This window comes from Rissa tridactyla, chromosome 9 (genome assembly GCF_028500815.1).
Source record: "Rissa tridactyla isolate bRisTri1 chromosome 9, bRisTri1.patW.cur.20221130, whole genome shotgun sequence".
Lineage (NCBI taxonomy): Eukaryota > Metazoa > Chordata > Aves > Charadriiformes > Laridae > Rissa > Rissa tridactyla.
The window spans coordinates 44,440,104-44,455,544 of NC_071474.1; the positions used below are offsets into that span (position 1 = coordinate 44,440,104).

Consider the following 15,441-nt stretch of genomic DNA (forward strand, 5'->3'; position numbering starts at 1 on the left):
AGCTGGGGAAAGTTGTACCGAGGTAGGCTCCGTCTCTCTGGTCCTGCAGATTGTATCAAGTAATAGAAACTGAAAGCCAAACTCTTTTATTGCATGAAACAGTAGTAATTCAACTCATCAGGATAACCTGCATTTAAACACAGGCTTCCTCAGGGAAACGCGAGAGTCTCTCTGCTGCACCTGCGCTCATGTCCAAGGCAGCAGCCAATGCCGAGAGCTTCAACAGTTACTGAAAGTGATGTTTTACTGGATAGAGAAAAATCTGAAGGAGAAATTCCACGTTAGAAAATCAGGTTACTGCTCGGTCATCTTAAGCTCTTCCGTTCTCCTTGGGCATTTGTTCCTAACGCCTTCCCTGGAAATAGCAAGGTTCAGCCGTGCAGTGGGTCAGGTCAGGAAACTGATCCAGCTGAAAACACTGTTTATTTCGATTTCAGATTATTCAGCCTTTTTATTTGATTATACAGGGACCTGGACATAGGCGCAAGAGAAATGGCTATATGTAGTAAGGAAGAAGAGAGGTCCCCGTCCATCATCTGCATTTAAGGCCGTGGATCACTGTGAGCTACAGGTAGTCCTCAAGGAAGGGGATTCTCAATCATGGGGGCACTTGAGAAAACCTCTTTGGCTTTTTTAAATTGAATAATCTGTACAAGATTTCTTCTTGCTACCCACCAGTGTGAAGCACGCAGGCTGCAGATCTGATTTGACCCGTGCATTACAGCAGTTTCTTGAAACTCAGCCTCATCTCATGGCAGCAAAGACAAGTTTCCACACGAGAACCCGACGTAAATCGATGCAGGGAAGGCAATAGGCTGTTGCATCTGTCACACCACAGCACCCTCTCTCAAGCGCAGCGATGGCATTTCAGGGTAGCATGAATATCCCAACTGTGCTTATTCAGAGATCAAAGTGGTTCAGCTGGAGCTGACTAAAATCATATTTCTTTGTTACACGTGTGCTACGTTGCCCTTGCAGCTCAGTGCAGCTGCAGCTCGCTGCCTACTGAGAGCTGCCATACACCAGAAAGAATGATATCCTCAGTATATACCACAAGGGACAATAAAGAGGAGTGGAGTCCTGCTTGCCTTACCCAGGCATGGGATGAACCTCACAGGTCTCTTAAGGCCCTTAGTGCCCACCTGCTCTCCCTCCACTAGAAGCACGGAGGGATGTAGTTCTGGATTCTTTGATTCCTTGTGTAAGCATTAAGTCCTTTCTGACTCATACCAAGCTCCTGGTCTCAGAGACTTTTTGCTGCAATGAGTACTGTCTGCCAACCATCTTTTTCAGACAAGGCGAATGATCCCTTTCCCTGGTTTTGGCTCTGCTCCCGGTTTCTTGGCAGCTCCCCGGGTTCACTTCTGGTGAGTGAGCCGGGCCGGGACCTGGTCTAGGGCTGGTGCTCCCAACACCATCAGCTCCCAATACCATCTCCCAACCTTGTTGGGAGAACAACAAGGAGCTGTACTGCCCGCTGCATTACATCTGCGTTGCTCTAGCAGAATCCGGGAGCCATTTGTCAGACTCTCTGTCCTACCCAGGCTTCTTTCACTCATAAATTTGTCCAGAAAACAGCCATAGACTCCTTTCAAGGTATGTGATTCTCTCTGTCTCCTGGATGATTCCTCCCTTCTTCCACCACACGGAGCTGCTTTAACATCCACTTGCTTTTGAGAGGCATCCTCTGGTAGGTCCTCCAGTATTCCTGACACTCCCCAGGGTAAGCCAACAAGCCAAAGCAGATTGTATTATGGGAATGCAGGGGTACAAACACACTTATTTCCATCAGAAAACAGTGATCTGTGACTCTTGGTGGTGTTTGCAGCCGAGGCCACCGCCGTGACTGAGCGGTGTGTTGGCTTGGGGTCTGCTGGATGTCTGCTTCAGGCCACCTCCTGCCATGCAGCGAGCCGGCTGCCCTGGGTAGCCTGCTGCTCTGCTGGGTGGGAAGGTATCAGGGAGCCTTTTAGCGCTCTGAAAGCTCTGCTTATTAATCCCTCACACCGTGTGAGGTCCATTGATTTGTGCGCACAGCCACGGCACTCGATGGGAATGGCATGTACCAAACCAGCCACCCTCCCGGAGAATCCGACAGAGCTTCTAAATGACTTTCTCCTCCTCTGTGTAGCAGATCTGTAAATACCGGTGTGCATAGTTAATAGGTTCCACCTAACATCAATAGATCAATGCAATCTAAAATCACCAGAAATATCTAAAAATGCAGGGAGCAGAGATTTTTGTCTCTAGGGAATTGTTCTTGTGTACCTAGTGCTGTGTGTTGGTTTGCATATGCTGGAAGTGGATCCTTTCCCAGTTGCATGCCTCTTCACTGCTGAGTTTTTCTTTTGCAGGAAAGACCATTTTCTCGCTGAAACTGAAGCACCGGAAGCAGAATTCAGTTGATCTTTGGAGGAGAAAATGTGAGACAGACTAAAGTCAACTTCTCATACAATTTTCAGGTTCTGAATCGTTTCAGAATAATTGTTGGGGTTAGATGCAGATGAAAGCTACCGGTGCTCTTAAAAATGATCCCCCAAATGTCTCTGCCTTTATATTTCAACAAAAAAGAACTGGGTGTTTTGAAGTAGAGGATGAAAGAGCCAACAGCGCAGCCTTCTGTGGAACTTGGAGGGAAAATGGACTCAGGTGAGAACAAAGAAAAAGCTGACATGAGATTACAACAACTTCAAGCCCCACCTGAGGTTTTCCTACATTTGCTACATGTAATAACTAGCTCTTCTTTCCAGCCTGCCTGTGAAGCTGTTGCTCTTCTTGATATATGAAGGGCTTGAAAACACGTGGTCCCAAACCAGCCCCTTTCCAATGTGCCCATTGGAACTTGTCCCCGGTGCTGCCTCTGCCCCTGGGGAACCCATCGCACCTTAGAGGCTCCCTCCGGCTTGCCATTTTAAGGTGTTTGTAATGCCAGCTGCATCTTCACCAACTTCCTAGAGAACCAAGCAGTTGAAGCTGATGGATCACTTGCTACGTGAGCTGGAGTTGTTATCGCAGTGGCCTCGAGCTGGTTGAAGATTCAGATTAACCCACCATGCCTCGCTTGTTGCTTCAGTCATACAGGTCACAGACGATGGCATTTCTTGAGGAGTTGGACCATTACTCTTCCTTGGCCAAACTCATGTCAATCTACCAAGCAACCAACAGGACCACCTTCAACTGGACAGACAGCCGCATTGTTGAGTGGGAGAAATTTGCTGAGCTGGCTAAATACGAGCCGGAATCCCAGAAACCAACAGTGAAAGCTCTCCTAATTGTGGCGTACTCGGTAATTATCATCATGTCTCTCTTCGGGAATGTGCTGGTGTGCCACGTGGTGCTGAAGAACAAGAGGATGCACTCAGCCACCAGCCTTTTCATCGTCAACCTGGCGGTGTCCGACCTTATGATCACGCTGCTCAACACGCCTTTTACCCTGGTAAGTGGCCCACTGTGCTGTCCCTTCAGCCAGGAGGGGTGTCTCTCACAAGAATGCTCTGCCTGGTGGTCACACTCTCTCTATGCATGCTCTTCTAGGGCTGAGGAGCAAACCCAACACAATCAAGTCTAATAGACAACTCTGCCAGGCAAGTAAAACACTGTTTAGCAACCTGTAGGCTCTCTTTGCTCTGTTAGGCTCTGTTTCTCCTAAAAGACTCTAAAGGCTCTCCAAATATGCCACCAAACCACAGCAAGAGCTTCTTGGGGAATGCAGAATAAGTTCCTGGATGAACATGTACTTTTAACGTACACGCAGGAGAGCATTAGAGAGCCACACTTCATACTTAGTGGGTCGAACCAACTTGAATGCCAGTCATATTCAGGTGACTGGAAGAAAGTACTCGAGCTTTTCAGAGCTACCAGTTGGGTAAAGTCTTCACTGAAAGCTCTCCAGACCTGAAGGCGGGTTTGTGTGACCGAGACTTGGTCCACTTGTTCCAGATATAGTTATTAGTATAATCAAAAAGTTACCACCACTGTTCACAAATGGTGTTTAGACGAATAGTTCAGGAGGACTGCGACAGCACCACTTGTTTAGTGTAAAGGTGGTTTAAAATCCAGCGTAACTAATCTTGCTTTGGGTTCCAGACAGAGCTGCCCAGCCAGCCAAGCAAAATCCATGTGCCAGCTCAAGTGCAATCCAAAGGGTTTCCCTGCGGATTTGTTTGCAGTACATTTGCTGGCTGATGGCCTGTTGTTTTCCCCTTAGGTTCGGTTTGTGAACAGCACGTGGATCTTTGGAAAGGCCATGTGCCACATCAGCCGCTTTGTGCAGTACTGCTCCCTCCATGTCTCCACGCTGACCCTGACGGCCATCGCCCTGGACAGGCACCAGGTAAAACGCTGCCCGTCCGCCGTTCCCTTGCAAGGCTCTTCCCAAGCCCCTGTCAGTCTCGGTTGAGCCGTGGGTTCAAGGTGGCCAAATCTTGGGGATTAAACCCATATCCAATGAGAAGGCTCTAGAGCTAAATTCAAAGAAAGATGCACCTTGTGTGTTAGGGGTAGGAAGGCTTGATGGACTTCTGTAGGCTCCCGAGGAGGAGGGAAAAAACAAAACGCGGCATTACAGGTTTCCCAGGACACTCCCAGACTTTCAGCAGAAAAGGGTGAGGACACCTTTTTCAAGTAGTTTGAAAAGAGCCAGGTCGAACCTAGTCCCCAAGTATGGCAGGGCAAGTTGATTCAAGAGGCTTTGCTTTACATGGGAGGCCTTGAAAGACAGCGGAGACGATGCTGGGTGCAAAGTGCTACTTTAGCTCTACGGGGAACTTTCCCAAGTTTTCCAGTTTACCACCCCAAAACCCATAAAACCACCAGTCTGGGCATTTGGTACATCATGAAGCTGCAGGACATTGGAGTTTGCAGCAACTCTCAGCTCCCTGTCTCAGGGAGACAAAAAGAAAATCGGAGACTAAAGTCCCGTGACATATGACGAATGCTGGACCAGTATAAAGGGGAGTGGCAGAGTGGGAAATCTCTGTTTCCAACTGGGAGGAGACTTCAGAGCTGTGAGAAGACGGTACCCACCAGCTCCCCGCAGCCAGGCTGTGTCCGCTGCCCGCCGTGAAAAACGCTCGCTGCATTGCCAGCGCAGGCAAGAGAGGGCAGCCCTGGCCACACGCTTATCTCCAGCACTCACTCTCCTTTCCTATCAGCCAAAGAGCATCTTCCAGACCCTCAGATTTTATAAGCTCTTTACCTTTTCATCTAACAAAGAAAAATTCATAAGAGGTAAGTTAATGCCTCCAGAGAGGGGAGGCATTAACTCAAAAGAGGCTCAGCTTCGTAAGTTCAGCCGGAACAGGAGACATTTCTGTATGTAATTCCTATAGAATAAACCAACATGCCCACAAATGAAGAAACATGTGTAGATATCTTTTTTTTTCCTGCCTAATGTAACCCACAATTTAAGGAAAATGGCCCTCGCAGAACAAAATAGAGGAAAAAGTTTATTTGAAAGCGCTTCTGAACAGACTGAAAAGTTCAAGGTTTCCTATTTTCTGTGTCGCTCTAATAAGCAGGGCATTTTCCTATCACAGCTGTTATTTTCTTAACAGCGTTAGATCATGCCAAAAAATGCCTCTGCTCTGTGTGTTGGTGAAGGGACTTTGCTTTCCCGTGAGATGAGAGTCACGGTGAAGTTTCTGTTGCAGGTTATCCTGAACCCGCTGAAGCAGAGGATGTCACTAACAAAAGGAGCACTGAGCATCTCTGTTATCTGGCTGATGGCAACCTGTTTCTCCCTACCCCACGCCATCTATCAAAAACTTTTCCAGTATAACTACAGGTGAGTTATTTCCCCTTCCAACCAAGCATTAAGAAGTCCAATAGCCCTCTGTGGTGGTGGCTCTCAGCAGTGAGACCTGCTAGAAGGGCTTCCAGGCTTGGGGAAGGACATAGTGGAATTGGTGAGAGTTTGTGTGGGGATGAAATCTCGCTTCCCACAGCAGAGGCTTGGCCCGCTGGAAGAGCCACCTGGCTCACTGCATCTCCTCAGGACCTGGGTTTGCTTTCGCCACTACCCAAACACCTGGACGAGGGGATGAGTCTCACCTCATGCTGGCGGAAGGCTCCAGGCACAGTTGGGTGGCCAGGGCATGGCAAGTTGCTGAGACAAACCTTCTCTAGTGTCATGACACCATCAGGAGGTGCTTTGTCCTGAGAAAGCCATTTTCTCCTGAGGGCCTTTCCTCTTCCCTCTTCACACTCGCTCAGCTCCTTAGGCCTAAGAAGATCACGTCTAGCCAACTTGCTCAGGCAAGGAGGAAAGAGAGAGCTAAAGCTGCAGTTTGAAAAAAAAAGAAAATAAAGCTCATGCTGTTAACATCTGGTACTGACATTAGCAAGACTATGCGGAAAGAACAGGGAGGAGAGGACCGCCTTTGTGAGTCAGCAGGGCCATGAACCCCGGATCTCCAAGACTTCATGCGCTGATTCATACATTTTAGCTTCCTTTCATTGCATCCATCTGGATTTATGAAACAGGACCAGGCTTCCTTAAAGCTTGAGGCTCCTCTGCCCAACGTTACATAAACAGGACAAGCAAAAGAGAAGCCTCCGCCTCTTCCTCTGCGGTGAAGGGCTGGCGAGAGGAACAGTGCCTCGATGGGGAAATGTCATCTCGGAGTGCTGCTTTGCCTTGCCCAGCAGGGAAGGGAGCTCTTTGCTTGGCTGAACACAACAGTAGCCATTAAAAGAAGATGAAGTGGAATCTTACATCCACATGAGGGTCACTGAAGTATCAGAAGAAAGCAAAGGTTCTGATCTAGAGGGGAAAAAAAGAAAAGAAGAAAAAAAAAGCTTATCTTTTTCCCCCTCCGCCTTCCAGCTGGTCTAGTGATGGCATTCATTGCTGGGAGGTCACCCTTTCTACCAGGGAGAAATAAAGAACCAGAAGTTTGGGTTGGTTTGCCCTCACAGTCTTTTGTTCCTCCCCGGTACGCAACCTGTTGTGGTCCTCTTGTCCCCACCCACCTGTGACATTGCTATGATTCCTCCTGGCTAGAAAACAGTCCATAATGCTACACAAACTGGTGTTTTTGTGGCAGTGTGTCGCGCTGCTGGTGCCTGCACTTCGCGGGAATGCCAGACTCGAGGCCAAGGGGATAATCTTACAGCAAACGGTATTTTCAACCAGACCGTGGTGTCCCAGGGAGCAGGGTGAGGCGGCGGTAATAGGCAGCAGGAGAAAGATTTCTGTTGTAGGTATTCAACAGAATACCTACAGTATTCTAGGTATTGTAGGCTTCTGTATAAAGGACAAATATCTTCCTACAGCACAGCCACTTCCTACACCGCAGCCCATCAGCATGGCAGGGGGAGCGTTTGACTGCCCGCACAGGCTTTTTATTGCCATTTGTACGCGAGAGGTAACACAAAACGGGAGCGCAATCTGGGGCTTGGCGGCCCTTCCTTATTTGTGCTTGTGATTGATTTGACTGAGAGGTTCCTCCGTGGGGGATAGAGTATCCTCAACTGCTTAGACTTTGTAAACAAAGTGCTGGGTTACTCCTGTACTCGCGTTGCTTCGCAGCTGTGTTCTGTATGTGTGGGTATGACTGAACAAATTGCTTATGAATGAACAAACGCCGCTATCTGTTTCACAGCACCTGTCTCTGCTCATCCTTCAGCACGGCCGGAGGAAACCTGGCCTCGCATCGGCATGAAGCGGCTCGGCGATATAAGGACTTCCAGGGCGTGCTATTCTCATCCCTGCTTTCCATTGAATAAAAATCGCCGTTGTAATATTGCTCGTAATAGCTCCTGCAGGGCCAGGGGCTCCTGAGAAGTCCCACTGCAGGGATTGTTGGGTTTCTGGGGACAGGAGAACATGGGCCGCACCAGCATCAAACCTCTCTGGCTGCAGCGCACCACAGTGTGGACGAGTCCATGGTCATACCAGAGTTTACCAAAAAAGCCAGCGGCCTGCCTGGTTTTGCTCTCACCCACCCTCTTCCCTGAAATAATCGTAGCTCTGCGCCCCCTCCTTAGAGGGTGAGAGGGAAGGGGGCAGCAGCTGTTTTTTTCCTTGCCTGCGGACTCATTCTGCTGCCCGCTCTGTCCAAATGTGGTTTTAAGCTCCGCAAGCACGGGAGCATCACCCTCCCCAGCTTTCACCTTCAGCCTTCCCCCCCGACACCGTTCCGAGCTCAAGGTGTTCCCTGATTCCCAGGGGGGCAGTCAGGGATGACCACCCCGCTCCCACCCCATCTCTTCTGCTCTTTTCCTATGACTTTGCTCTTCCACGGCCACAGCGGGTCTGACCCCACACTGCAGTGTCACCTTGGGCACCACTCTTGGTTCTCCTGCCAGATCTCCGGTTGCTTTGGCAGGTCCCCTTCGGCAGGCAGGCAGGCACAGCTGCCTGCAGGCAGGGGCTGGCCTTGCCCATGCTGGCGGTGAGCCAGATCCCGGGCAGAAAAAGGTCAGGAGCATGGTTTATAAAGGATGATTTTTTTCCCTTCTGCGTCAGTTCCCCTCTCGAGCAGCGTCTCCAGGGTCCTCCACAGCCAGGCTCGGCGGAGCTCTGCTCCCACAGCCTTTGTCATCCCTCCGACAGCCGCGCGCAGGCCCCGCTCGCAGCCGTCCGTTTTCAAGCAATCTTCTATTTGTGGCACAAAAGACAACTCCGGAGGTTGAAAACAGGATATTAAAGATACTAATCAATACTGCAACAAATAATGCAGCCTGACGGGGACTAAAGTCTGCGCTAAATAGAAGTGAGCTGAGGACAAGGGCAAAATGGAACAAGCGAAAGAAAAAGAGGGGGGAAAAAAAGGAAAGAAAAGGAGAAAGCATCCACCAGAAATAAATGCACGAGGGCTCTTTTCTCCTACAGTCTCATCACTTCCAGTCATCTGCTGCGGGATGCGGAGGGGACGTGTGGTGCCCTGCGGAGGGTGCTGGGGTGCCTTGGCTGAGAGCCAGCGCCAGCCAGAAAACGCGAGCAGAGCCCAGATCCACTGGATTTAGCAGGACAGATTGCTGAAGTGCTGTTAAAAGAAGCAAACAAAGCCTGGATCGGCTGGGTTGAATGGGACAGATTGCTGAAGTGCTGTTAAAAGAAGCTATCGCGTCTAGTTAAACTCAGTTCTCTTGTTAGTCGATCGTCAGAAGTTAAACGGTTTACGTTAAACTTGAGTTAAGGGACCCGGTTTTCTAATCATCATGCCTGTTTTAAGATGTAGCGATAGGGTTTTGACAGCCGCCCTCCTGAAAAGCTGATGGAAAAGGGATGGTCGGTACGGGAAGGAAGGACTGCTGTCCATGCAGGCAGGGCTGTGCCTTTGAGGCTGGATCCCAGCCTCCAGCAGCCCCTTCCATCTGTAACGGCTTTGATTTCCCAGCTGGTGCAGCAGTTTTCTGCGCTGGCCGAGGGTCCTGTGCCTGCTGGGGGGCAAGGGAAGGCGAGTGTACCCGTGTAGGGCATGGAATGCAGATCCAACCTGGCAAAGACAAGTCAGAGCTATTGCAGGCGTGCTGCAGCGCTGATCCCAGCCCGGACCGTGACCCTGCCGTGTCCCGGGAAGATCGGGTCAGTTGTGCTTGGCCAGACAGCAGTTCACACAGCCCATGTGCAAGAGGACTAACACATCCCGGGCTGGATTCCTGGGCGGGCACATTCCGGGAAACTTGGGCATAAGGTGTCCTGTTTCCAGGTGTGTAGGAATCGCCCATGGGACTTGGAGAAAAGCGAGAGTTGCGTGGGGGTCACCCACTGCCCTCTTTCCTCCTGTACTAGGTTTTTGGGGCAGAGGAGAGCGGCACCGCCATGTCTCTGCCCGTGCCCACGGGGAAGGGGTAGATACAGCCAGGTCAGTGCTTCTTCCAGGGCAGCCCCTTTTCTGGGAATGGGCCATCAGGGGTGACTTTTGCCACGTTAAGGGGACGCGAGGGACTCATTCAATTAAAATTCTAAGAGGAAGTTCCAGTTTGTCTTTCTGAGAATTTCTTTTATCAGACAACACAATTTAAGGGGAAAGAAGATAACGATGCACAGTGACCAGGCTTATCCTTCATAAGACAGACACAGAGAACAGCATGAGAAGACTTTCTGGGGAAACAGAGGTTTGATTGAGTTTTGTTTTGTTGAGGTGGGCAACATCTGGCCCTCCTCTGTCTGCACTACGAATCTGAGGAGGTGGTTGTGGGTGGTGTGGAAGCCCTGTGGTTTGCCAAATCAGCAGCATCCGTTTGCACGGCGACGGCCAGATGCTATATATGTATGTCTTTGTTTTTCAAGGGAAGCCACCATCCGGAGTTTGTGCCTCCCAGATTTTCCTGAGCCTGCAGAGCTGGTCTGGAAGTATCTGGACCTGTCTACCTTTCTCCTTCTTTACCTTCTGCCTCTGCTGATCATCACTGTCACCTACACGCGCCTGGCCAAGAAGCTGTGGCTCCGCAACGCCATCGGAGACATCACCACACAGCAGTATATCACCCACCACAAGAACAAGAAGAAGAGCATCAAGATGCTGGTGCTGGTGGTGGTGGTGTTTGCTGTCTGCTGGTTCCCTCTCAACTGCTACGTGGTGCTCATCTCCAGTCTCGGCATCAAGACGAAGAACTCCCTCTATTTTGCCCTGCACTGGTTCGCCATGAGCAGCACCTGCTACAATCCTTTCATCTACTGCTGGCTCAACGAGAGCTTCCGCTCGGAGCTGAAGTCCTTGCTCTGCATGTGCCAGAAGGTGCCTCAGACTCAGGACAACATGCTGCCGCCCGTGGTTACGTCCTGCCGTGAGGCGTGGATGGAGCAGGCCAGGTACAGGAAGGGACCTGCCTCGCAGACCATTTGCTCCACCGTAAACATCCAGACGGCCAACACGGACCTGTGAGCCGAAGGGCTGAGGTGAGTTAGCTGGATTTGGCAGACATCAAAGGGCATGTCCCTGTTTCGCCTCAGGAATCGACGTTGCTGCTCTGGTGTTTTACTACTGACTTTTGACTTGTATCACAGCAGCCAACCCCTTGACTCGGTGCAGTGGGAGCCAAGCCCCTCAAGCACCCCCCCTGTGAGCCCAGGGCTGCAGCTGGTCCAAGGAGCAGGTCGGCGTTCAGGGGACATGGAGGTCCACAGACAGGGTGATTTCCTTTTGGGGGTTTCCCATCTTGTTACTAGCAGAGGGAGCGGGACCCAGGTTTCCATCATTGCTCGTGCTATCCCCAGTCACTGGCCTGTGTCAGAGCTCATAACACGTGCCACGACACCAACGGGGCTTTGCAGAGCAACAAAAATGGACCCATCTGACACACGTTTGAAGGAAGGACTTGGACATCCAGGTTGACTCCATCCGAATGGAGTTTCACCAGATAATTTATACCAAAGCCTCCCAGCCAAGGTAAGGGTCGGGAAACAGCAGTTTCCCCTTCAGGTGGTGCCTCTCCTCCTCCCCTCGCTCCTTCTGCCCACCCATCCCTCCGCCGCTGCTGGAGCTGCAGGGCCAGCAGCGGAAAACCAGCCTCCGAGGAGGTGGGAAAGGGAACGCACATCAGACATCAGCGGCAGCAGCTCAGATGGCACTCAGGCGGACAAATTTAGTCCCTTGAGAATTTCTTTTTGGTTTTGTTATAAATGCACTAGTTTAGGAAATAAACCTACACTGGCATTAAACAAAAGGCCACAAAATATTTCATCAGGTCTGTAGCATTCACTAACTGAAGAATGAAATCATTCTGCATAATTACTAATTGCCGTAAAAGAGTTTCATTTAAACAACGGAATTGACTCTGACTAAGAGGGAAGGTTTTGTTTACAGTCCTGGGAAAAATGCAGTTTAATTTAGCTACCCTTGGGAGGCAGGTGAAAAAAAGGATACAGAACAAAGGAAAGATTTAGTACATGAGAGAGAGAGAAAAAAAAAAAGAAAAAGACATGCAAAAGAGACATTAAAGGCAGAAAGAAACCAGAAATGCTACATGATTTTGCAACGTGGAGCAGTGGCTGGGCACTAGGGAGCAGGACCTGGAAGGACCTCCTGGTCTGGCCAGGGATGTCCCTTTCTCCATCATACCATCCCTCTTAAAAACTGCACCAAGACCAGAGAGGCCAGACTTCTCCTCCCAGCTTCCCTGGTTGAGCTTGAGCAAGGGACTTCTCTTGCTTGGAGAAGACAGACAAAAGACAGGAAAACGCTGAATTACTTACTTATCCATTCACGCTCTGGGTTTAGTGGTCATAAGTGTTTTGCAGGAATAAAGCTACGTGTGTTTTGAGCCCTGACAGTTCCTGAGTGATCCTTCAAAGCTTGGAGTCAGTGACCCAGTATGTGCTGCAATGGTGACAGAGGGGCTCTGGTATGGACTGGCCAGGGTGGTTAATCTCTGGTCCTCAGGCCTGAAATTCATTGGGAAAATTTGTACTTGTAGCAAAAAAAAACGCCAGACAAACTGCTTTGGGTAAAAAGTAGTCAGCGTTGGTGCGACCTCACCTTGAGCACTGTGTGCGGTTCTGGGCCCCACAATTTAAGAAGGATGTGAAGGTCTTTGAATGTGCCTAGAGAAGGCAACAAAGTTGATGACAGGGCTGATGACAGGAATGTCCCCTGAGGGGCGGCTGAGGACTCTGGGTTTGTCTAGTTGGTGAAAACCAGGTGATGGTTTTTGGTAGTTTAAAGTCAGTCATGGCAGCCCGCGGTCAGGGATGCTTCTGGTCTACCCTGGTGATAGCCCGAACAGAGCTTTTTCCTGGGGAGGAGGTGGGGGGGACCCAGGTTCCTGGTGGGGATGAGGATGTGCTCCCTTCACCTTCCGGGGGGAGGATGAGACAAACTGAAGAAGGGAAACTGAGGATTGATTTTTTTTTTTTTTTCTCCCGTTTGCACAGTGAGAAAGAACAGGAGAAAACGGAGGGGATGTCCTCGCTTCCGGGCCACTTGACCCCACTCGGCCACATCCCCGCAGCTCAGGTGTACATTGCAAAGTCTGCACGAGGAGCAGAGAGCAGAGCATCGTGAGTGGCAGCAGAAATGGATGAACACACGATCCCTGATGCACTTCACTTGGAAACTAACAATTATTTGAATATGGGAACTTAAGGCAGCCTGCTGCTGAGCGCAGGGACTGCACTCTCTCCGTGTAAAGCAGGGTCCATTTTCAGTTGAAAAACATCATTGTGAGTTTTTCAAAATGTTAAAAGCATCTCTAATCAATGAGCATCACGTCATTTAATTATTAAGAGAAGCTGTCATTTGCCCTTTTACTGTTCCTCACTCCTCATCAACTTTTAGTCAATGGCCCTCAAACTACCCTGTATTCCACTTTATTAAAATATTATTTCTTCCCTGTGGAAAGGTGGATGTCAGTACAGATTTTTTGGTCTCCACCACAGAAATGCAGTGGCCTGTTTCCACTCAAATATCTTCAGAAGTTCAGAAGGTTAAGAGCCTTTTCCCCAAAGACTGTAAAAACCAGCATCCTTCATCCTTCGGTTGCTGTAGCACGAGTTTTTAGCACGAGCTGAGGATGTAAATGAGACGCAGTTAAAAGGTACAGTGGGTGGGCTTCTCCCAGCAACTGGAAAGTTTCTGTCAAGAGTGGAAACATGAGTGATGGCAGCCTCAGGACAAACCAGGAGATGGCCACAAAAAGCTTAAGAGTTGCTACGTCTTATGGGCTCAGGAAGGAAAAAAAGTGCTGGGATGTCCTACTTTAAAAGGACTAACTGGAAAAAGCCTCCCCCCTCCTCAAAGTCCAGAACAGGGATGAAAAATCAGCAGAAAAGAAATTTCTGCAACGGTAGGGTAAAGCATGGAGTCACCCAGGACCTGGCCCGGAGTCAGGAGGGAACAGCCCTGTGGCACTGAGACCCCCACTTGGTGCTCGCTCTGGATCCAGACGACTTGATGGGGGCTATTGAGCTTCTCTGATATGGTCTTGGAGGACCCCTCCAGAAAACAAGGTTTAAACCCACTGTTTGCCAGTAGGTAACAGGATTCATACCAAGTAATAAGCGAAAAAAGAGTACCCATCTCTCTGGTGCCATAGCAGCAGTGCTAAGTGAACTGGGATGGCGGCATCCACCAGTTAATAAGGCAGAGGCAGAGCTTGGTTAGCTGTGATTCATGGGCTCATTTGCTGTTCATACTTATCCAGCTGATTCACATAGATACTCACGAAAAACACCACTGGTGTCACCCAAAAACCATGCAGAGTTTAACAAAACCACTCACCTAAAATTTCATCCTGGACGAGCATATTCTTTATTTGCTTATGTTTTACCGCCCCGGACAAAATTTTCCAGGGCTCTTTGAATAACACCCGCGAAGCAAACATTTCACAAAGCGACAACAGAAAGTAGAAAATTGCATCCTGCCCTGCCAAGGCTCTCTGTAACAGCCTGGGGAGCTGTGCGTGACCCAACACACAAGCGGCAATGCTGGCGTGGACTTCCATGCCTTTGGGAAGTTGTGGCTGCCCCATCCCTGGAGGGGTTCAAGGCCAGGCTGGACGGGGCTTGGAGCAACCTGGGCTGGTGGGAGGTGTCCCTGCCCAGGGCAGGGGGGTGGCACTGGGTGGTCTTTAAGATCGCTTCCAACCCGAACCATTCTGTGATTCTATGATTCTGTGATTCCAGCCCCATGCTCGGCACGTTGTTCTCAGTGTGCCTTTCCGTAGGCTGCTCTACAACGCACCGTGCACACAAAACTTGGTTTCTAAAGGGATATTTCTATGTTTTCTTTCAATGTACATATTATATCTTGGGCTTCTATGAAATAACCATAGCAACAACACTAACACTGATATCTTCCATGAGAAATATTAAGCTATGGCTCTAGCTGTGATTCTAAAATGAAATCTACCTCGCTGTTGGCAAATTCTGGGGTATGAGCCAAGCCAGGGATTAAATCCCATCCCCAGGGCTGTTTTACAGTGCAAGACGGATACATAGAAATCTTCAGTAGTTTCTTGAGGTGTTTGTCCAAGAATGCTGGTGCAGACTGACTGCTGGTTTCCTCAGAAACAGCCGAATTTCTGGGAAGTAGCAAGCAAACCGTGGAGTTGTACCTGCCAGTCATCCCTTTGATAGGAGAGTTGTTCTGGGAGCCCCTGTCATGCCTAATGGCTATGGGTGAAGTAGAAGTCTCTTAACCTGGTGGTGAGTCCATCAGTAATATTTCTTAGGTTGGGTTTTTTTCCTTCCTTCCTTTCTTTAAATGGCTGCATAATCTTCTGCTGGGGGAATCAAAGACCTCATCCCAAAGAAGTGGGTCTTTCTTCGTACTCCCTTGATCTTCTGCTAACCCATGTGGTTAGCTATCTCTTGCTGTGAAAAATAACCTAGCTGGTTTTCCTTGGATCTGTCAATCGTAGCATCTCTTCATCGCCGAATTTTTCTCCCCTAAATGGGCATGATGTAAGAGCTGACTGTATTGCATCTTCGTAATGGCTTAGCTATCTAGACGGGTAATTATCAATGCCTGAATGAGATTCAAAGCCTCACAC

At 49.5% G+C, this 15,441-nt stretch overlaps 1 protein-coding gene across 8 annotated transcripts; it reads left to right on the top strand.

The window, feature by feature from the left end:
- Positions 1–306: 306 nt before the first annotated feature.
- On the top strand, positions 307–12,960 carry LOC128915334 (G-protein coupled receptor 83-like). 8 transcript variants are annotated; one of them, XM_054215573.1, is made up of 6 exons: positions 307–2,649; positions 2,751–3,436; positions 4,208–4,333; positions 5,652–5,785; positions 10,241–10,849; positions 12,824–12,960. In XM_054215573.1, exons 2-5 carry the CDS (start codon positions 3,053–3,055, stop codon positions 10,833–10,835), a joined length of 1,239 nt encoding a protein of 412 aa, XP_054071548.1. In that variant the 5' UTR covers positions 307–2,649; positions 2,751–3,052; the 3' UTR covers positions 10,836–10,849; positions 12,824–12,960. The 8 variants fall into 8 exon arrangements, 7 of the variants coding, with proteins under 7 accessions (XP_054071548.1, XP_054071550.1, XP_054071546.1 ...); XM_054215575.1 differs by having other exon boundaries at positions 3,074–3,436; XM_054215571.1 differs by having other exon boundaries at positions 307–1,723; positions 2,355–3,436.
- Positions 12,961–15,441: the final 2,481 nt, after the last annotated feature.

Coding starts and splice junctions, on each gene's coding strand:
- LOC128915334 (XM_054215569.1), top strand. CDS start 3,053: ATGCCTCGCTTGTTGCTTCAGTCATACAGGTCACAGACGATGGCATTT. Junction 3,437..4,207: donor TCAACACGCCTTTTACCCTG/GTAAGTGGCCCA, acceptor TTTTCCCCTTAG/GTTCGGTTTGTGAACAGCAC. Junction 4,334..5,651: donor TCGCCCTGGACAGGCACCAG/GTAAAACGCTGC, acceptor TTTCTGTTGCAG/GTTATCCTGAACCCGCTGAA.